The 24212-nt window shown below is 41.9% G+C and overlaps 1 protein-coding gene across 1 annotated transcript in view; it reads left to right on the forward strand.

The window, feature by feature from the left end:
* The window catches only part of LOC140206436 (calcium-activated chloride channel regulator 1-like), a 42043-nt gene extending 25566 nt beyond the window's left edge, over positions 1–16477 (forward strand). The window contains exons 12-14 of the mRNA XM_072274804.1: positions 10859–11026; positions 14523–14759; positions 16032–16477. Of these exons, the coding sequence (XP_072130905.1) occupies positions 10859–11026; positions 14523–14759; positions 16032–16477 (851 nt within the window). The remainder of the gene's footprint in view (positions 1–10858; positions 11027–14522; positions 14760–16031) is intronic.
* The last annotated feature ends 7735 nt before the right edge of the window (positions 16478–24212 follow it).

The following is a 24212-nucleotide window of genomic DNA, read 5'->3' on the forward strand; positions in this document are numbered from 1 at the left end:
GAATTAAGGACAGATTCCACACTAGTTTTGTGGATTCATAGATGACTGATATAGGAGTTGATGTAGAGACTGATCAGTCCCATATAGGGCAGCACAGTATCAAAGTGGTTAGCACAATTACTTTACCTCAGTGTTCACTGATCATGGTTTGATTCCACTGCTGTCTGTAAGGAGTTTATACGTTTTCATTGTGACCACTCAGCTTTTCTTCGGGTGCTCTGGTTTCCTTCCACATCCCAAAGATGTACGGTTAGGGTTAGTGAGTTGTGGGCGTGCTATGTTGGCAATGGAAGGTATGTTGTCCAGGGTGTGAGGATGTATGGTTCAGGTAACTGTGAGCTCCTCTCTCCAATTCCAATCTCACTCCTTCCGAATGCTCGGCTCTCCACTCCCTCTGCAACAATCCTAACCTTACCATCAAACCCGGAGATATGGGAGGTGTTGTAGTAGTCTGGCATACTTGTAGTCGTTCCTGCACCCTGCACCTCCCATTTCTTCTTTCTGCGCAAGATCCACAAACCTACTTGTCCAGGTAGACCCATTGTTTCAGCCCACTGAACTCATATCTGCATACCTTGACTCTGTTTTATCCCCCCCGGTTCAGTCCCTTTCTACCTACATCTGTGACATTTTACACGGTCTGGATCCTTTCAATGGTTTCAGGTTCCCTAGCCCAGCATCATTTTATTTTTACTATAGATGTTCAGTCCCTATTCACCTCCAGCCCCCCACCAGGAAAGCCCTAAATCTCTCCATTTCTTTCTGGACACCAGACCCAACCAGTTCCCCTCCACCACCACTCTCCTCCACCTAGTGAAACTTGTTCTCTCTCTAAATAATTTCTCCTCTGGCTCCTCCCACTTGCTTCAAACAAAAAGTGTAGCCATGGGCCCCGCTATAACTGCCAGTTTGTCAGCTATGTTCCAAACATACACTGGTGACCGTTCCACACTTCTCCTATGCTACATCGATGAGTGCAATGGTGTTGCATCTGCACCCATGCGGAATTCATTGACTTCATCCACTTTGCCTCCAACTTCCACCATGCCCTCGAATTTATCTGGTCCATTTCCGACACCTCCCCCCAACTTTCTCGATCTCTTTGTCTGTATCTCTGGGACAGCTTATCTAGCGATGTCTAGTACAAACCCACGGACTCTCATAACTACTTGGGCTATACCTCCTCCCACCCTGCTACTTGTAATAACACCACCCCCCTTCTCTCAATTCCCCCATCTCTGCTGCATCTGCTCTCAGGACGAGGCTTTTCATTCTTTTCATTCCAGAATGAAGGGGATGCCCTTCTTCTTCAAAGAAAGAGGCTTCCCTTCCTCCACCATCAACGTTGCCCTCAACTGCACCTCTTCCATTTCACACACATCTGCTCTCACCCCATCCTCCTGCGACCCTACTAGGGATAGGATTCCTTTTGTCCTCACCTACCACCCCACCAGCCTCTGTGTCTGGCATATAATTCTCTGCAACCTCTGTCATCTCCAGCGGGATCCCACCACAAAGCACATCCCCCGTAGAACAGTCTATGTTTCAAGCCTACACTCCCCACATCTCCACCACATCTGTTCTCAGTATGAGGCTTTTCATTTAAGAGCTAAGGGGATGTTCTCCTTTTTCAAAGAGAGGGGTATCCCTTCCTCCTCCTTCAACGCTGCCCTCATCTGCATCTCTTGCATTTTGTGCACATCTGTCCCACCCCATCCAGCTGCCACCTCACCAGAGATAGGGTTCTTCTTGTTCTCACCTACCACTCCACCAGCATCCGTGTCCAGCACATAATTCCCTATAACTTCCGACATCTCCAATGGGATCTCATCATTAAGTACATCTTTCCCTCTTCCCAACTTTTTGCTTTCCGCAGGGATCTCTCTCTATGTGACCCCCTTGTCCATTCGTCTCTCCCCGCTGATCTCCCTCCTGTCTTTCATCTTTGCAAGCAGGACAAGTGCTATCACATTTTGATATGTCTATTGTACCATATAACCTACTGTATAATATAGGAGTACTTTATGTTGTACTAGTACAGCATATTGAGCATGTGCTATTAGGCACGTATGGATCTGTATATATATGTGTTCAGTTCCGTTTTAGTTAGTAAAGAACCCTGTTGATTTAGCTCCAGTCTTCAGCAGTTTATTTATAGCTTTGTTGTGTAATCTGGCCACATACACAACAAATTGGCGACGAGGGTAATGAACCTACATCTTACCAGAACGCTGGGTTTTAGTTGATAACGGCATTCGGAGGACAAGCACAAGGTACGAGCCAAGGAGTGCGAGAAGGGGGGCACAAGTCCGAAAGGAAGTCGGAGCAGCAACACGTCCAGCCAAGACCACAGCCGGTGCTGACCTCAGAGGCTGAGGGTCTGCCTGCCGCAGAAGGTAGATTAAAAAGAAGAGCAACACACGCATCTAGCCAGAGTACACTTGTGACATTAGCAAAGAAAAGGTCACATGAGTCAAAAAGAAAACAAGGGACCGAGGCTAAATTAACAAGGGACCAAGGCTAAATTCACATAACAAAGATAAATTAACAGAACAAGGATGGCATTAATTGGAACCATTACAGCATTTGATAGTGGCATTGAAGATTGGGCAACTTATATTGAAAGAATAGAGTTATATTTTGATGCTAACAATGTTAATGAAGCAAAGAAAGCCAGTGTCTCTACATCCACACTAGACCAGATAATTTTGAAAACGCCGGTTTCACGTAAGAACGATGGGCATCCACACCAAGCGTTTTTGAAAATATCTCCGTCCACATTAAAACAGGTATTTGGGTGAATCTCCTCCTACTGGGCATGTGCAGGACACATCTACAGAAAACAAGCGACATGTTTGGTGTCGAATCTCACTGTGAAAGTGCGCGTTTGTGCAGTTACAGACTAGAAAAACTTAAAAGGAAATTGCCAAACAACAGACAGCTATTGGCTCTCGCGCAGGAGAACTTAAAACTGAAAAAAAAACAAATACTGGAGCGTATGGAGGCAACCGACAGGGAGTTCACGGACAGTATGACCTGACTGACGACGAATATTGAAAAACTGATTAACTCTGTTGCATTAATAAAGCACCTTGTTAAATGTATAAAATATGTTGGCATCAGAGTTACCTTGTATTTCAACACAATGTTACATTAACAACAGGAATTCTGCAGATGCTGGAAACTCAAGCAACACACATCAAAGTTGCTGGTGAACGCAGCAGGCCAGGCAGCATCTCTAGGAAGAGATCTCTAGGAACTGCACCTCTTCCTAGAGATGCTGCCTGGCCTGCTGCGTTCACCAGCAACTTTGATGTGTGTTACAATGTTACATTAGGCTGTTACACATCTATTGTCAGAGAAGTACTTGCATAAATAGGTAAACCACCTTCATACAAGCAAGGACAGAAAACAGGGCAAAGTTAGTATCCTTATTTATTCATTAAGTTATGGGTCAAAGTATTTGGTGAGTACATTTCTCACTCTTCTGGCTTCAGTCTCGTTACTATCTGTTCTGAAATTGTTAGGTTGTGTGGGGGTTGCATTCAAGAAAACAATGAAATGCTGCGCTGCCACCACCATCTGTTCCGGCACGTCGTGACAGCATTTTTAGAAATCTCTGGTTACCCCGTCCACGCTACTCTGCCCAATTGTCGTTTTCAAATTTACACACTCTGGAGGGCATTTTAGAAAAGCTCCGTTTTCGGAGGAGGAAAACATCGTTTCAGTGTGGACGGAGGGTCAAAACGAAGAGAAAAGGCTTCGGTTACTGATTTATCCGGTCTAGTGTGGACGTATCTATGTCTAGTGTAATGGGCGAGAAAACATGCAGCCTGCTACGGAGAATGTTAACCCCTGAAAAGCCAGCTGACAAAATGTTCAAGCAAATAGTAGACACGCTCCAACGGCATATAAACCCCAAATCATTGGTCATTGCTGAAAGATTTAAATTACATAAACGGAGTCAGAACAAAAATGAAAGCATTTCTGAATATTGTGCTGATCAGAATAATGTCAATTTGGAGCTGATCTATCAGATGCATTGATATTGTGTCACTGTAAAACCACACAGAAGAAGCTCCTGTGTGAAAAAGACCCTACATCCGAGAAAGTGCTAAACATCGCAACATCAACAGAAACAGTGGCACGGGGTGCTTCTGAGATACAACAAAAATCTCTGGAATATGCCTCAAATAAAATGTCACTGAACAGAAATGAAGGGAAGGAATGTTACTGTTGTGGGAACAGGTCACATGACCCTGATGATTGTTGATTTAAAAATAAAGAATGCAGAAATTGTGGCAAACAGGGCCACATTGGCAGAGTATGCAAAGCTAGTAAAGGCATCCGTTAGTCTTGCGAGACCATGGATCTGCGTCTGGAAAGTCTTCATCCTCCAGGGTGCAGGCCTGGGCAAGGTTGTATCCAGCAGCTGCCCATGCTGCAAGTCTCCCCTCTCCACGACACCAATGTTATCCAAGGGAAGGGCATTAGGACCCATACAGCTTGGCACCAGTGTCGTCGCAGAGCAATGTGTGATTAAGTGCCTTGCTCAAAGACACAGCACATTCCCTTGGCCAGGGCTTGAACTTACGACCTTCAGGTCACTAGACCAATGCCTTAACCACTTGGCCACGTGCCCACATGCAAAGCTAGTAAACAGCAGAAAAAGGACAAAGTACAGAGAAACAAGAAACCCCAGAAAGGAAAATATAACCATGTGCACACAATGAAAGAAAACAATGCTGATGAAAACAACTCAGACAAAAGTGAATTGTCTTGTCTGCAGTTCACAGCGTGAAAGACACAGATGATCGAAGAGTAATATGGATCACTCCACAAGTGTCAGGCGTGAGACTGAAAATGGAGTTAGACACAGGTTCAGCTTTAGCAGTGATCTCTGTACATGACTACAAACAACTGTTTTCTCACATACCTCTGAAACGAACTAAACTACTGCTAAAGACTTACACAGGACAGAAAGTGCATCCCAAAGGTAAAATTAATGTGACAGTGACCTACAGAGACAAAACAGAGCAGCTGAACCTCTATGTACTGAAAAATGGAGGACGACCGTTGCTGGGACGTGAATGGCTCAGGAAAATTCAGTTGGATTGGCACACCGTCAAGGCACTAGATGTGTCAACAAAGGCCACATCTGAGAGACTGTCACAAATACTTGCCGACTCTGAGGAAATGTTCATGACAGGAATAGGAACACTTCAGGGCATGAAGGCAAAGATTGAGATTGAGGAAAATGCATGTCCAAAATTTTACAAAGCCAGACCAGTGCCATATGCAATCCGTCCTACAGTAGAGGCAGAGCTGAAAAATCTGGAGCAGACTGGGATCCAGTCAAAGGTGGATTGGAGTGAATGAGCCACGCCTATTGTTCCAGTGATGAAGAAAATCTCCAGCACAAAACCAGGAAAACCAAGCAAGGTGAACATACGTGGTGACTTTAAAGTGACTGTCAACCCAGTTCTCCTCACGGTACAGTATCATCTACCCTGTATTGAGGACGTTTTTGCTTCCCTATCAGGAGGGGAACATTTCACAAAAATTGATTTGACCCAGGCTTACCTTCAAATGGAAATTGAGGAAGCATCCAAGAAATACCTGACAATAAATACACACAAAGGACTTTACCAGTATAACAGGTTGGTGTTTGAGATGGCATCAGCACCTGCAATCTGGCAAAGGGTAATGGACCGGGTTCTGCAGGGGATTCCAGGGACTCAGTGTTACCTGGATGACATCACTGTCACCAGCAAAGATGACGACGAACATCTTTCTAACCTAAAACAGGTGCTTGCCAGGTTACGGGAATATGGGCTTAGAGCTAATTGACAGAAATATGAGTTTTTCAAAACGGAAATTTCATACTGTGGGCTTGTGATCAACAAGGATGGCTTACTCATGTCTCGAGACAAGATAGAAGCAGTACTTAAGGCACCACCACCTGAAAATGTGACTCAGTTGAGAGCATACCTTGGTTTCTCTATTACCACAAGTATCTCTATTACCACAAGTTCTTGCCCAACCTATCAACAGTCCTACACCCACTAAATGCATTATTACAGACAGGGACACAATGGAAGTGGACTGAGAGCTGTGAGAAAGCGTTTCAAGAAACTAAAAGACTCATAACTTCAGAAGGAGTGCTCACGCACTTTGACCCCTCCTTACCGATCCGACTAGCTTGTGATGCCTCGCCCCATGGGATAGAAGCTGTGTTATCGCACAGGTTTCCAAATGGCTCTGAAAGACCAATAGCCTTTGCTTCAGGAACGCTAACTTCAGCTGAGCACAACTATGCACAGACTGACAGAGAGGCACTAAGCCTCGTGTAGAGAGTCAAGAAATTCAGTCACTACCTGTATGGTCAAAAGTTTACCCTGTTGACTGACCATCAGCCTCCCGTGTTAATCTTCAACTCAAGGAAAGGTGTTCCAGTGATGACAGCACAAAGGCTGCAGCGATGGTCTCTTTTCCTAGGAGGTCACGTGTATGATATTGAACACAAGGGGACCAAGCAACACAGCAACGCAGATGGTTTGTCATGGTTACCACTGCCCACTTCCGAGGTAACTACGCAAATGGATTCAGAGAGGTCTTTCACTCAACAATAGTTGAACAATTACCAGTAACAAATAACCTTATTGAAAGGGAAACACACAATTACCCTATGTTGTCAAAAGAGTATGACATCACGGTAAGGGGATGGCCAGGGCGGGGTAACACACTGTTTCCAGCCTTCTCAGCGAGGAAGGAGCAGTTGTCAGTGTGTCAAGGAACACTAATGTGTGGCTCACAAGTTGTGATTCCTCCCAAGCTACGCACCAGAGTGCTGGAGGAACTGCACGAGGGGCAACTGGGTACTGTGAAAATGAAAAGTCTTGCCCGTGCCTATGTGTGGTGGCCAGGAATCGATAAACAGATTGAGGACTTGACTAAGAACTGCTCTGGATGTCAAAAAATCCAGAACACACCACCTCAAGCCCCTCTCCATCCATGGGAGTGGCCCTCATCACCATGGCATCGAGTGCACAACGACTTTGCTGGACCATTCATGGACTCTATCTTGTTAATCGCCGTTGATGCACATTCCAAATGGCCAAAGGTCATCAAAATGGAGACAACCACATCAGAAAAGACCATTACAGTTCTGAGGACCATGTTCACCAGGAATGGCATACCAGAACAAATCTGCACGGACAATGGACGACAATTTGTCTCTGAAGAATTCCAAAGTTTTATGAAGAACAATGGAATCAAGCATTTTACATCTGCCCCTTATCATCCACCCAAAAATGGTTTGGCAGAAAGATTTGTACAGACATTCAAGAAAGCCATCAAGGCAATGGATGGTGAAAATCGACCACTGCAGCACAAGATAGACAACTTCCTCCTTGTCTATCGTAATGCAGTACATGCAACCACTAATCAGACTCCAGTGATGATGTTTCTGAACAGGAACCTGAGGTCCCGCATGGATCTTCTCAAACCAGACGTATGGCGTGATGTGGAGAACAGACAGTTCAAACACTTGAATGCTAAGTCAACACGGAGCTTCAGTGTGGGACAGTCAATTCTTGCACGTGATTACCATACTGAAAAGTGGCAGCCGGGTACAATTTCCGCCATAGACGGACCACTGATGTATAGAGTACAGGTGGGAGGGAACGTATGGAGATATCATGTAGACCAAATCCTGGATGCTCAGGTGAAAAACTCAACAACACCTTTGCTCAGAATCCCATGACATAGAAGCACGTCATGTAGATCAAGTCCTGAATGCTCAGGTGAAAAACACAACAGGTTGCCCTGACTCCCTGGACATAGAAACAAACACTCCTGATGTGACCACACCAGCCTCATCCACAGATAAGCCTGTCACCAGTGCTGATGACCCACCTGATGTACCTGTGGAGACTATTTCCCCAAAGCAAATGATTCAGGGCAAATGTTACCCGGAGAGGTAACATTCCACTTCAGAGACTTGAGTTATAATTATTATAATTATCATTATTACATTACCTCATTATAATTTGATATTATTAAGTTACTAATAATTGGTAAGCATTTGTATGTTAAGGGCACACATATTGTTTAGCATAGTGCCCCCAGTAAAAAAAAACAGTTGAGACACTATTAAAATAAAAGGGGAGGAGTATACCATATAACCTACTGTATAATATAGGACTACCTTATGTTGTACTAATACAGCGTATTGAGCATGTTCTATTAGGTGCGTATGGATCTGTATATATGTGTGTTCAGTTCAGTTTTAGTTAGTAAAGAACCCTGCTGATTTAGCTCCAGTCTCCAGCATTTTACTTATAGCTTTGTTGTGTAAACTGGTCACATACACAACATCTATCCATGGCCTTCTCCACTGTCGTGATGAGGCAACACTTGGGTTGGAGGAAATGTGTAGCCTCCAACCTGATGGCATGATCACCGATTTCTCGAACTTCCCCCTTCCCCCTTCCCTTTTCCCTCTCTCACCTTATTTCCTTCCTTACCCATTGCCTCCCTCTGGTGCTCCATGGCCTTTTCTTTCTTCTATGGTCTTCTGCCCTCTTCTATCTGACTCCTCCTTCTCCAGCCCTGTATTTCCTTCATCAATAAACTTCCCAGCTCTTTACATCATCCTTCCCCCTTCAGGTTTCACTTATCACCTTGTGTTTCTCTCTACCCTCCCCCCCACCTTTTAAATCTACCCCTCAGCTTTTTTTTTCCAGTCCTGTGAAGGGTCTTTGCACAGTGTTGACTGTACTCTTTTCCATAGATGCTGCCTGTCCTGGTAGTTCCTCCAGCATTTTGTGTGTGTTTCTTGGGAGTGCTCATGCAGGATTCTCTAAAGGTGTCAGTACTACCAGTTGAACTTTGTCTTTTTGTGTGTTTTGTATTGCCATGTGCTCTTGTTTGTTTTCATGCCCCATGTACTCCTGTCCCGCTCCTGCTCTACTCCGGCCCCTGTATTACTGAGTACTCCCCCTCTCACCTGTTTCTCATCATTACCTGTTTTGCTGCCACCTGTGTCTCATTGTGCTCCACCTAGCATCTGCCTCTCTGTTTATTGCTCAGTGTATTTCAGTCCTGTGTTTTCACTAGATTGTCCCAGTGAATTTTCCTGAGCCTTTCCAGTATTTGAATCTGAACTCCATCCATCTGAATATCAGCTCTGCCTGTTTCCCAATTCTGGTTTTTGAATTTCTCTGGATATTTTGATCTCTGCCTGAACTTTGATGCTGACTTTGTTTGCACCTCTGGATTTGTTACTCAATTAATATCACCGTGTGCACAGTACTGGGTCTGGAATTGAATCTCTACTCCAGCGTCCTGATGAGAGTTAATTTGCAGATTGAGTCGGTGGCAACTGAAATGTCAGCAGTATTTTATGAGGGCTAGAATATGAAAGCAAGGATGTAACGTTGAGGCTTTATAAAGCGCTGCTGAAGCCTCACTTGGAGTATTGAGCAGTTTTGGGCCCCTTATCTAAGAACGGATGTACTGACATTGAAAGGGGTTCAAAAGAGGTTCATGAAAATGATTCAGGGATTGAAAGGCTTGTCATATGAGGAGAATTAGATGAGGAGAATTAGATGGCTCTGGGGCTCTACTCTCTGGAATTCAGAAGCATGAGGGATGGTCTCATTGAAAACTACTGAATGTTGAAGGGACTTGGTAGAGTGGCTATGGAGAGGATGGTCAGAGAGTCTAAGCCCAGAGGACACAGCCCCAGAATAGTGAGACGTCCTCTTAGAACAGAGATGAGGAGGTATTAATTCAGCCAGATTAGTGAATCTGTGGAATCCTTTGCCAAAAGTGGCTGTGGAGGCCAAGGTTGATAGATTTTTGGTTAGTCAGGGCACAAAGAGTTACAGGGAGAAGGAAGGAGATTGGGGCTTAGAGGGAAAATGGATTAGCCATGATGAAATGGCAGAACAGACTGGATGGGCAAAAGGGTGTCCTGACGAAGGGTTCCGGCCCAAAACATCGACAGATCTTTTCCACGGATGCTGCCCGACCTGCTGAGCTCCTCCAGCGTGTTTTGAGTATTGCTTTGACCCCAGCATCTGCAGATTATTTTGTGTTTTCGATGTAATGTTATATACAGGAAAAATAACAAAAAGGATTTGAAAAGAAAGAAAGAGAAATTGGAACTTGCATATTTAATGGAAAAGCACACTCTTATTAAGATTCAATTTATAAGAAGAAAAACTACTAAACTGAGCAAATAGTGTTATTACTGCAGAAATGGATTTCTCTGCGTTAGAGATATATAGTAACAGGTCATCTACATATAGTGATACTTTATGCGTTCCATTCCCACGAATAATGCCAAATATAATAGGTGAGTCACGAATAGCAGTTGCCAAGGGCTCCAGGGCAAAATCAAAAAGTAAAGGGCTACCTTATGGTCTTCTGGTCTTGTCTTATCTCTTGAGCAGCCAGCTGTGTGTTGTGGGTCAGCAGCCTGTGCTCTATAGATGGTTCTTTTTGTTTGCAAACTTGTACTTTTAACTTCAGATCGATTAGTTGCTTGCAATTTACATTAAGAAAAGAAGACCGGTTCTTGTTTACGACAAGAAGCTGAGCATAAAATATTGGCCGGGAGCTTAACATTCAAAAACAACTCTGACTTTTGGAAGAGTCAGCAGCTGTGTTAGAGAACTGAGCTTGGCAAATAGGCATTCTGGGCCCAGGACAGTAGATATTATCACTAGTCTGACATATAGCAATTTATTACTCTTCTTTACAATTAAAGGAGAATGTTATCAGGGAAATTAATATTTCATAAGTTCCCATGCATGCCTATTTAAACCTTTATTTGTCTTTTTACCTTTAGACCCTGACGCTGTTAGAAATGATGGTGTTTATTCTCGATACTTTATTGATTATGGTGGAAATGGACGATACGGCCTTAAACTATCTGTTCAAGGAAAAGATGGGATCACAAGATTTGCAGCCAGGCGGCAAGGACATGCTATGTACATCCCAGGATATGTGCAAAATGGTAATGTCTTAATGGATAAATGCTAAGTACATTTTTAAAAAGTGCAATACTGCCTGCTTTCACCATTTCCTCAGCCCAAGTGCCATTGAAGCTCTTATCCTTGCCGTTCCTAGTCCTACACTTGACAACTCCAATGATCTGAGAACAACCTCCGATCATTCATCATCTTTGAAACTCAGCTCATCCGGTAATCTGTCCACTGTCCTCACTGCTTGAAATCCAGCTCTTAAAGCCAAAAGTTTGTGATTAAATTCAAATTAGCCCACCCCCTCCATACCTCTAAGCTTTGCAAACATCTCTCCCAAAGTTTCAACTCCCCTGGTTCTGGTCCCATCTTGTTTTTCCCTGCTTTTGACAGCTGTGACTTAAAATACCTGAACCCCATATTTCAATAGTTCAACAATTTCATTTAATATCAGAGACTGTATACAATATAACAACCTGAAATTCTCCTCTGAATATACAGTGGCATGCAAAGGTTTGGGCACCCCTGGTCAAAATTTCTGTTACTGTGAATAGCTAAGCGAGTAAAAGATGAACTGATTTCCAAAAGGAATAAAGTTAAAGATGACACATTTCTTTAATATTTTAAGCAAGAAAACTTATTTCCATCTTTTACAGTTTCAAAATAACAAAAAAGGAAAAGGGCCCAAAGCAAAAGTTTGGGCACCCTGCATGGCAGTACTTAGTAACACCCTTACTGGCAAGTATTATAGCTTGTAAATACTATTTGTAGCCAGCTAAGAGTCTTTCAGTCTTGTTTGGGGAATTTTTTCCCATTCTTCCTTGCAAAAGGCTTCCAGTTCTGTGAGATTCTTGGGCCATCTTGCATGCACTGCTCTTTTGAGGTCTATCCACAGATTCTCGATGATGTTTAGGTCAGGGGACTGTGAGGGCCATGGCAAAACCTTCAGCTTGTGCCTCTGGAGGTAGTCCATTGTGGATTTTGAGGTGTGTTTCAGTTTATTATACTGTTGTAGAAGCCATCCTTTTTTCATTTTTGACTTTTCTTACAGACGGTGTGATGTTTGCTTCCAGAATTTGCTGGTATTTAATTGAATTCATTCTTCCCTCTACCAGTAAATGTTCCCTGTGCCACTGGCTGCAACACAAGCCCAAAGTATGATCAATCCAGCCCCGTGCTCAACAGTTGGAGGGGACTTCTTTTCATGAAATTCTGCACCCTTTTTTCTCCAAACATACCTTTGCTCATTGCGGCCGAAAAGTTCTGTATTAACTTCATCAGTCCACACGACTTGTTTCCAAAATGCATCAGGCTTGTTTAGATAAAAGCAACACACACAAAATGCTGGTGGAACGCAGCAGGCCAGGCAGCATCTATGGGACGAGATACAGTTGACGTTTCAGGCCAAGACCCTTTGTCAAGACTAACTGAAAGAAGAGATAGCAAGAGATTTGAAAGTGGGAGGTGGAGGAGGAGATCCAAAATGATAGGAGAAGACAGGAGAGGGAGGGATGGAGCCAAAAGCTGGGAAGTTGATTGGCAAAAAGGATACAGGGCTGGAGAACGGAGAGGATCATAGGACGGGAGGCCTAGGGAGAAAGAAAGGAGCACTAGAGGAAGATGGAGAGCAGGTAAGTAGTTATAGTGAGAAGGACAGAGAGAGAAAGAAAGGGGAAAAAATAAAAAATAATAAATAAGGGATGGGGTAAGAAAGGGAGGAGGGGCATTAACAGAAGTTAGAGAAGTCAATGTTTATGCCATCAGGTTGGAGGCTACCCAAACAGAATATAAGGTGTTGTTCCTCCAACCTGAGTGAGGCTTCATCTTGACAGTAGAGGAGGCCATGGATAGACATATCATAATGGGAATGGAACATGGACATATCAGAATGGGAATGCAGGATCTCCCAGAGGCCACACGTTTTAATTCAACATCCCATTCCCATTTTGCAAGGAAGAGTGGGCAAAAATCCCCCAAACAAGAATTGAAAGACTCTTAGCTGGCTACAAAAAGCATTTACAAACTGTGATACTTGCCAATGGGGGTGTTACTAAGTACTGCCATGCAGGGTGCCCAGACTGTTGCTTCGGGCCCTTTTCCTTTTTTGTTATTTTGAAACTGTAAAAGATGGAAATAAAAAAGTTTTCTTGCTTAACATATTAAAGAAATGTGCCATCTTTAACTTCATGCCTTTTGGAAATCAGTTCATCTTTTACTCGCTTAGCTATTCACAGTAACAGAAATTTTGACCAGGGGTGCCCAAAACTTTGCATGCCACTGTATATTAAATATGTTGAACATATACTTAATACGTTGTTCAGTGGCATCGATTCATTGCTGACTTATGGCGACCCTATGGATAGTGTAGTTCTCCATGGATGTCCTATGTCCATAGGGTTTTCATGGCAAGATACAGAAGTAAAGTGCCAGGCCTTTCTTCTGCACAGATTTTGCTTCTGCCCAGGTTGGGACCCGTCCAGGTTGGGACCCATCCAGATTTGAACTCAGGGCCATCCGCCTCAGTCACTATACCACCAGCCAGCCCATGGATTTATTGTGCATTCAGAAATCTGATTGCAGAAGGGAAGAAGCTGTTCCTGAAATGTTGGCTGTGTGTCTTCATGCTCCTGTACCACCTCCTTGATGGTAGCAATGAGGACGTGTCCTGGGTGATGGGGTTCTTAATGATGGTTGTACCTTTTGAGGCATCGCCTTTTGAAGGTGTCCTGAATGCTGAATAGGCTAGTGCCCATGATGGTGCTGGCTGTGTTTATAACTTTCTGCAGCTTTTTCTGATCCTAAGCAGTAGCCCCTCCATTTCAGACAGTGATGCACCAGATAGAATGCTGTCCACAGTAAATGTCCTTTTCCCCCACAATGTCCATGCTGATTATTATGCCAAATTAAACTAAACTTTTCTGCCAGCACATGATCCATATTTCTCCATTCCTGTAAGTTCATTTGGGGTGGCATGGTAGTGTAGCAGTTAGTGTAACGCTATTACAGTGCTAGTTGTAAATTCTGGGTTCAATTCCTGCTGTTCTCTGTAAAGAGTTTGTACATTCTTCCTGTGACCATGTGGGTCTCCTCCAGATGCTCTGGTTTTCTCACAGATTCCAAAGACACATGTTTAGGGTGGCCATGCGATCTTAGTGCTGAAGAGTGGTGACACTTGTGGGCTGCTTAGCATAATCCTCACTGATTTGATTTGATGCATATGATGTATTTTTCTGTATGTTTTGATGTACAGTACATGTGACAAAGCTTATCTTTCTAAATGCCTCTGAAACTTTGCAATTATGTCTTTTTCCACCACTTCCCCTGTTTGAGCATTCCAGATACTTTCCACTCTTGGTGTAAAAAAAAGAAACTTGCCCTGTATACCTCCTTTTAACTTTCCTCCTCAGGTCTGTGTAAAATGGGAGAAGACTGGGCTGTAGCCTTTGGATTATCAATCTGCATTGTATTTTCAGAGCCACTAATTAAAATAATCTTTTTTTTTCTGAAATACTCTCTTTGTTTTCCTTTAAGGCTTCATTCAACAAAATCCACCCAGGCCACCGCCCATTGATGACAATCCTCAGACAAACTTTGGAAGTTTCAAGAGAGTCAAGTCAGGTGGCACGTTTACTGTAAATCAGGTTCCTTCAGGAACTCCCCCTGACAAGTTTCCCCCTAATAAAATCATGGATCTTAAAGCAACAATAGTTGAAGATAAAATACAACTGAACTGGACAGCACCAGGCGATGATTTTGATCAAGGAAATGGTAATTCAAACTATATTCTAATGTACTGTTTGTATAAATAATGTGAAGTTTCATTTCTGAACACCCTCATTAAATAGTTATCACCGGTAATTACCTTGTATGATCAATTCCATACATGGAGTGGCTTCACTATGGAGATAATTTTCTCTTATTTGTATGCTGGTGGGTTTGATTTCAACATTTAAGAGAAAGTTGGATAAGCACGTGAATGGGAGAGGCATGGAGTACTGTGGTCTGAGTGCAGATTGATGGGACTATGTAGATTCATAGTTTAGTACGGACCAGATGGGCCAAATTCCAGATTAATTTATTTTAAAACTGTTAATATTTGTAATTTAATCTGTACTCTTTGTCTGAATTACCAGAAACAGGGCACAATGCATTAAATTTTCTAACTTTAATTCAGAACTCAAAGTACACTGGCTTTAAAGTAGCCCAATGTAAAAGCGTAATTGCAGTTTACTCTCCCTTTTTAAACGCAAGAGGTTCTGCAGATACTGGAAATCTTGAGCAACACACACAAAATGCTGAAGGAACTCAGTAAGTCAGGTAGCATTTATTGAGGGGAATAAACAGTTAATGAATAAACAATCCTGACAAAGGGTCTTGACCCGAAATATCAACTGTTTATTCCCCTCTATAAATACTACTTGACATGCTGAGTTCATCCTAAATTTTATGTGTTACTTTCCCATCTTGTCCTTCTCCAGAATGCTTGGAGACTTTACTCAGGCACTCTACTTCCTCTTGAATGCGCCAAACATTTATGCACAAATGGCCACTGAAAGGAGCTGAACTGGTGTCACAGGGCCAGTTGCTTCACCCTGAGTGAGGTACTTGTGGTTACACTCGCAGAACTCCCTTCGACCTCATACAAGGTTAACTAGAAGTGTCATTGCTAGAGTTGCATACCAATCAATCTGGTTCACCAGTGTTCCTCAGGTGAGGAAATCTGCCTTTCTTACCCTTCCTTTGCCCTCTCCCTAAGGATAGGTGTCATTATCAGCACTTACTGACATCCTGCTGTTATTTAAATGAATTCAGAAACTATTGGACATTGATGGCACTTTGCAATACAAAAGGACATCAAACTACTTCTGGAGATGTCCAATGTACCAAAGAGAATATAGAAAATAAACCAAAAACTGTAATGCAGGCAGACAAAAACTGAGTGAATGTTTTAATGCACTGTTCTGTGATAGTAATAAAGTTTGAACTGCTGTTCTTTGTATTTTTCATTAACTTTTATTCATCCCTTTTTTCTTTATTTAGCTTCCTACTATGAAATACGGATGAGTAAAAACTTTACACAGCTGAGAAATGATTTTCAATCTGCTCATAAGGTCAATACCAACGGGTTGAAGCCAAAGACTGCAAAATCAGAGGAATCGTTTATGATCTCTGAGAATATTGAACTGAAAAATGGGACAGTACTCTACTTTGGAATCAAGGCACACGATAAAGCAAACCTTACTTCGGGGTTGTCAAATATAGCACAGACTGCCTTGGTTTTGCCTACACCTACACCATCAAATCAGACACCGTCAATAACAACAACCACGTCGCACTCACCTACCCAAACTGATGAATCTCTGGTGATTAATATTTCAGAAATTCTTGTAATAGCTGGTTGTATTCTAATTATAATGACTGTGATCATTGCCATCACTGTTTGTATTGTGGCTACCAGATGCCGTCGGAGAGTGTCACCCAGATAGAAAACTTAATCAGCTTCAGCATATTAGAATTGATCATCCTTAATTTTACTCTAATTATTCTCAGAGAGCAACCAAACTCACTTAGTCTTTTTATTACTTTACAACATAGAAGTAGATGGTTTCCCAATGAATCTCCATCATTGGGTAATCCTGCCATCAGTATTAAGTAAATTATTGGAAGGTATTCTAACGGACCAGATATATAGTGTTTGTGTAGACAAGGCCTGATTAGGGATAGCCAACATGGCTTTGTGTGTGGTAGGCTGTATCTAACCAATCTTACAGAGATTTTCAAGCAGTTACTACGAAAGTTTATGAAGGAAAGACAGTGGATGTTGTCCACATGGATTTTAGCCAGTCCTTTGTCAAAGTCCTGCATGGGAGGTTAGTTCAGTTGCTCGACATTCAGGATAAGTTAGTGTATTCTTAAAGCCTTTCTTGAACAACAGAGAAAGATTAGCTATATTGCAGTGTCCAGCACCTCACCCATGGGTAAGGATGTTTTAAATACCTCTGCCAGGGCTCCTGAAATTTTTGCACCAGCCTCCCACACAGTCAAAGGGGAGTGTTGTGTGTGCTGCACTGAAATTGTAATATTCTCCATATTTCCTGTCATTTCACATCTTCACAACAATTGCTGTATCACAGATGCCCATTGCACTGTTCTCTGTGAGAATTATATCTGATGCTAATGTGTAATGTGTAGAATTTCAACAGGCAATTGTTGCTAAGTTTGTTAATGCATGGTTAAAATGTGTATTGCATAAACAAGGGTAATTGGATCCAGCCTGTAGGATTTGCATCAACATACTTCGTGATCTCTGGATGTTCTGGAGAAGTTTGCCAACAAAGAACTGCTTTCAAACTGTAACAACTATCGTAAAGTGTGGGTAAATAGCAACCAATATTCCCACCATAGAACTCTCACCAACAGCCCTGTAGTAAATGACCTAATACTCCTTTAAAGCATGTTGAGAACACATCATTTTGCAGGGAATCAAATGTTACCCCCTTTCCACTCAAATGTTAGCAGGCTATTAATGTGCACCAGCACATTGCTGTACGGATGACTGTAGTAACTTGCTATGCTTCTGCTATGTAGTAAAGTGTGAATGAAAAGATTATCTTAGATTTTAATAAAGAGCAGCTACTTTCCATAATTGTAGCAGGCTTAATTTCTTCCACCTAGCCCAGTACTGGTGCTCTTACGTTGAAATTGGACTGCAACCAATTGGCGTTGTTTTTGAGAAGAAGCCTAAGCTACCAACAATCCAGTTCAGACAATTTTGGGGGGAGAGAGAGAGAAAAAAAAACTCTTCCACTTCATCTGGTCCTCACAACCAGGAAAATTTATAACAGAACCAGATCCATGGCAGATGGACGCAAAGAAGCCATAACTTTCTGTCTTCACTGACACTGAACATGAACGTGTAATTTCCATTGTGGTTTAAAGTGAAAACAAATATGGTCATGTAGTAGTTATTAGCATCTAACTTTGTCTTAATTCAAAATACGTGAAGGAATGTTTCATATCCAATTACTCTCTCCACCCTGTACCTATGATGTTCACAATAGGAAATGTGGTTGGTCTTCCTGTCATGTACTTTTAGGCTCTTCACCAGAGTTATCCTGTGCTGTTTCTGCCTCTACATTTTTGTTTATTATTTTAAAGGTGACAAGGTTGTTAAAATAACGCACATAAAAATTGTTGGTGAACACAGCAGGCCAGACAGCATCTATAGGAAGAGGTACAGTCGACGTTTCAGGCTGACACCCTTTAAAATGGTCCCTATAACAAAGCATTCTGTGTCAAAATTATCCACTTGTGTCAGTTTCAGTGTATTCTTCGAAGATTCCAAGTACATTTATCATCAAAAGATGAATGCAGTATATAACCCTGAGATTCAGCATCCCTGAGATTGCTCAATGTTTCATTAGGAAAATGAATTTTGGATATCAGATATTTTCCCTATTGATGCACAAAATAGAGAATTGTAAACACAAAAGATTTTGCAAATATTAGAAATCCAGAAAACACACACACAATGCTGGAGGAATTCAGCAGGTCAGGCAGCATCTATGGAGAGGAATAAACAATCAATGTCTTGGCCCAAAACATTGACTTTTTATCCCTCTCTATAGATAACTACCTGACCTGCTGAGTTCCTCCAGCATTTTGTGTGTGTAAGCACTGTTAGTCAATCAGGTGGCCTCAAATGAATCTCAGAACTGAGCACAAATGCAGTGAAAATAAGTTTGTTGGCGGAGCTTTTAGATTATTGTGCTAAAACATTATTTGTCAGGTGCCCAATGGCAGATGGATACAAAGTTCACAGTTGCTTATAAAAGGGTTAGCATTCAGTATGAGGAGCATTTGATGGCTCTGGGCCTATACTTGCTGGACTTCAGAAGAATGAAAGGGATCTCATTGAAACCTATCAAATAGGCCGAGAAAGAGTGGACATGAAGAAGATGCTTCCAATAGTGGGAGAGTCTAGGATGAGAGGGCACAGCCTCAGAATACAGAGATGTCCCTTTAGAACACAGATGAGGAGGAATTTCTTTAGCCAGAGGCGGTGAATCTGTGAAATGTATTGCCGCAGATGGCTGTGGAGCCCAAGTTATTGTGTATAATCAGAGGCTAATTAGTAGGTTTCTGATGAGTAAGGGTGTCAAAGTTTAAAGGGAGAAGGCCGGAGAATGGAGTTGAGAGGGATAATAAATCAGCCATAATCAAATGGCAGAGCATACTTGATAGGCTGAATGGCTGAATTCTGCTCCTAACTCTTATGGTCTTATTCCCTTTGTAGTATTGCTATTGGCTCTTTATCTTACTTTATCACTTATCTTTCTATCATCAAGTTCAGCAACTATAATTTCAGTGCCTTTATGTAAGATACTTACATAAATTGAAAAGAGTTGAGGTTCCAACACTGATCCCTGGATACATCCATTAATTCAGTTTACCAACCAGAAAATTTCCCACTCTCTGTTTCCTGTTAACTAGGTAATCCTTTATCTATGCCAATATCCTACCTCATATGCTAAGAGACTCTACTTTTCATAATAGCCTTTAATGTAGAACCTTATCAAATGCTTTCTAAGTACAGTATATCCACTAGCTTCCTTTTACCGCATGTGCTACTTCTTAATAAAGTAAATCAATCAAAATAAACTGATCAATCATGATTTCCTTTTCATAAAATCATACTGACTTCACTTGATTACCTTGGTGCCCTGCTATAACATCTTTAATAATTTTCCTTTGAGAGATGTTAAGCTAACTGACCTGTAGTTTCTTGCTTTCATCCCCTCTCCTTTTGAATAATTGGGTTATTTCAGCCATTTTTGAACATTGGTATGGAAACACAAATGCCCAAGAATGGAAAAGCCTACAAATAGTGGTGGATGCAGCCACTACAGATAAATGCAAAGTCCTCCACACCATTGATCACACCTACAAGGTGCGCTGCCGCAAGAAAGCAGCATCCATCATCAAGGAACCCCACTATCCAGACTATGCTGTCTTCCTGCTGCTGTCGCCGGCAAGGAGGCACAGAAGCTTTGGGTCCCACACCACCAGGTTCAGGAACAGTTATTACTCTTCAACCATCAAGCTCCAGAACCAGCATGGATAACTTCACTCACTTCAGCACAGAACTGATTCCACAACCTATGGACTCGATTTCAAGGACTCTACAACTCATGTTCTCTGTATTATTTATTTACATATTTAATAATAATAATAATTATTGTATTTGTATAGTTGGTATTCTTTTGCACATTGGTTGTCAGTCTTTCTGTGTAGTTTTTCACTGATTCTATTGTATTTCTTTGTTCTACTGTGAATGCCTACAAGAAAATAAATCTTAGGGTAGTATGTGGTGACATATACTGCTCATACTTTGATAATAAATTTACTTTGAACTTTTGAATTTTTTTTGCAATCTAATAGCATATTCTTTGAGCAACACACACAAATTGCTGGTGGAATTCAGCGATTCTGGCAGCATCTATGAGAATTAACAAAGTCTACATTTCAGTTCAAGGCCCATTTTTGGGGCCTGGAAAGAAAGGGGGAAGATGCAGAATTAAAATTCTCTGAATCTGAGGAACTTTGGAAAAATAAGCAGCAATCTCCAGAGTGTATGTCCACCCTCAACTTGTGATATGAGGCACAACACCATTGTAAAGCATATGCCAATCAGTCTAACATTACTGCATCATAGCACTGAAATGTCATATGTCCTGATCCACATAGTGATGGATGAATAAAAGAGACTGGCAGAGGCTGTGAATGATACTTTAGGAATATCTAACTCACAATCCATTCTTGCACAACTACAGAGTTTGCTCCTCATTCTTTTTAGTTACTGAATTCAAAGGTTGCAATTTTATGCAACAATTTAGTCCAATAATCACAGAAACGGTTGTTGTGGACATAATGACATTTGATATAACTAACATGAACAAACATCACAAACATCAGTTGCATTAAGGTGAATCATAAAAAGTAGTGTTTGGTCTAATTTTGCAAGGGGTGCTACATGACCCAGGACAAGCTAACCTGAGGTAATTTTTTTTTTATGTGTACCTAAATGGGGATCGTATCTGATTTCTGGGTAAGACAACTCAATTCCAAGTTTTAAGCTCTAAGATATTTTATAATCAAAACATATAATGCATAGGTCAGCATTTGCTACCTTGAAATTCATTTTCTTGCAGATATTAACAGGGAAAATGAAATATACTAGAATTTGACAAAAAAAACTATACATAAACAGCCAAAGAGAACAAACAACCATGTGCAAAAGACAAAATGTGCAAATAAAAATAACACTGAAACATGAGTTGTAAAGAGTCTTTGAAAATGGGTCTGAAGTTTAGAGGATCATGGTGTTCAGAATTGTGGTGAATTAAATTATTCACTCTGGTTCAGAAACTGGATGGTTGTAACTGTTACTGATTTTAACAGTTGGTCTATGAAGGTTCTCAGTCATCCAGGTCATTGTACAACAAGCAGTTGTAAATCAAGGTAACTGGACTTGCTGTGTTGACAAAAAAATGTTACACCACTTCTTTGGTTCTGGTCTATGGTGGGTAGTTTCCCAGTTTATAAACTCTGAGTTGTTTAAAGCTATAGCAATCACATGAGGGTTGTTAAGAGCTGTAAAGGTAATAAAAGAGTCATTAGTCTTATCTTTGAATGAATGGAATTGTAACTGTTGTGCAGATACAATCTGTTGTGCAGATTGCATTGTAAGTAGCTGATGGGTGGTGTTATAGGTCACCCCCTCTATCCAGGGATGGGTTTTCCCTGAACATAGGAGGACTAACACCTCAGGTCAAGATTCGGTTGTTTATCTACACCTAAAGAACAAGGGACACTCCTTTATTGATGACAAAGTGCACATTTTGGATGGGGGGGGGGAACAGGTGATTTGAAAGAGAGGTTAAAAAAGCCATCATTGTCAAACTGGAAAACCCATGAACTTTCAAGAATCACTAGATTCAGGAATGGTTCTGGGAAAATAGAAAATTGCAGATGTCACCCCACTCTTCCAGAAGGGAGAGAAGCAGGAAAAAGGAAACCATAGGCCAGTTAGCCTGACCTTAGTGGTTGGGAAGATGTTGGAGTCAATTATAAAGAGCATAAGACATAGGAGCAGAATTAGGCAATTTGGCCTATCGAGTCTGCTCCGCCAATAAATCATGGCTGATCCATTTTCCCCCTCCTTAGCGGCACTACCTAACCTTCTCCCCGTAACCCTTGATGCCATAGCCAATCAAGAACTTATCAATCTTTGCCTTAAATATCCTGAGGCTGTGACCTCTTGTCCGATACTCCTTCACCACAGGAAACATCTTTTCCACATCTACTCAGTCTAGGCCTTTCAACATTCAAAAGATTTAAATGAGGTCCCCTTTCTTCTTTCTAACTTCTAGCGAGTACAGGCTCAGAGCCATCAAATGTTCCTCATAAGATAATCCTTTTATTCCTGGAACCATCCTTGTAAACCACCTCTGAACCCACTCCAATACCAGCACATCTTTTCTTTGATAAGGAGCCCAACACAGTTCACAATACTCAAGATGAGGCCTCACCAGTGCCTTATAATGTCTCAACATCACATCCCAGCTCTTATATTCCAGACGTTCATCAGGAGAATAAGCTGAACTGGTTGAATTCTCACTCTGACGGAGTGGCAAGTCAACTCTTTGACAACAGTTCTGTGACTGAGTTTCTTTGCAACTACTGTTATAAGAAAGAGGAAAGGTAGATTCCATTATAATTCATACGTGAATGGCTTTACAATAATAAGCCTTGGGAAAGTGACTTACTTGACTTGCATTTATATATTATGTCGTGCAAATAGCACAAACTCAGACTGTCTTGTATACTTTCTCAGACCCAAGAGGTCAGCTAAAGTTCAAGAGCAACCAGCACTTGATCACTGTTAATATCTTCATTAACCTTGACCTGGAAGACTACTTTGCCTTCACAGAAGAGTTAGATCTTTTCTTTTCCTTAACATGATAAACAGTTGTTGTTAGCTATAATAGATTCCACATTTAGCTCTCCTGAATGGGACATAAAGAATACGTTGCTACATGAGAAATCTAGAAAGCTATGAAATAATTTGGAAACACAAGTTCAAATCCCTGAATGTTTTTTTTTGGGAAATGAAATTATTTCAACAATTAATGTGATTGTAGTGATAGGGGACTCGATAGTTAGAGGTACAGATAGGTTCGGTGGTCGTTACAGAGAATCCAGGATGGTTTGTTACCTCCCAGGTGCCAGGGTCAAGGATGTCTCTGATCGCTTGCATGACATTCTGAAGTGGGAGGGTGATCAGCCAGATGTCGTGGTGCACATTGGTACCAATGACATAGCAAGGAAGAGTGAGGAAGTCCTGGAGAGTGAGTATAGAGAGCTTGGTAAGAAGTTGAAAAGCAGGACCTCGAGGGTGGTAATCTCAGGATTGCTACTTGTGCTACGTGCCACTGAGGGTAGGAATAGGATGCTCTGGAGGATGAACAAGTGGCTGAGGAACTGGTGTAGGGGGCAGGGTTTCAGATTTCAGGATCATTGGGACCTCTTCTGGGGCAGGTGCGACCTGTACAAGAGAGACACTTGAACTACAAGGGGACCAATATCCTTTCAGGGAGGTTTGTTAGTGCTATTGGGGGAGGCTTTAAACTAGATTTGCAGGGGGATGGGAACCAGAGTGCCAGAGCTGACAGTGAGACTAGGGTGAAAATAAATGATGTTAAAAGTTCAAGCAAAGCTGCAAATAGGAAAGTTGTGAGTGGTGGTAAAAATCTTCTGAGGTGCATATATTTCAATGCTAGGAGTATTGTGGGGAAGGCGGATGAGTTGAGAGCGTGGATTGACACGTGGAATTATGACGTTATAGCAGTTAGTGAAACTTGGCTACAGGAGGGGCAAGGCTGGCAGCTTAATATTCCAGGGTTCCGATGTTTCAGATGTGATCGAGGCAGAGGAATGAAAGGTGGGGGGGGGGTGCAGCATTGCTTGTCAGGGAAAATGTTACAGCAGTGCTCAGGCAGGACAGATTAGAGGGCTTGTCTGCTGAGTCCTTAAGGGTGGAGCTGAGAAACAGGAAAGGTATGGTCACATTAGTGGGGTTGTATTATAGACCACCCAATAGTCAGCGAGAATTGGAGGAGCAAATCTGCAGAGAGATAGCAGGCAACTGCAGGAAACAAA

This window comes from Mobula birostris, chromosome 12, assembly GCF_030028105.1.
Source record: "Mobula birostris isolate sMobBir1 chromosome 12, sMobBir1.hap1, whole genome shotgun sequence".
Classification (NCBI taxonomy): Eukaryota; Metazoa; Chordata; class Chondrichthyes; order Myliobatiformes; family Myliobatidae; genus Mobula; species Mobula birostris.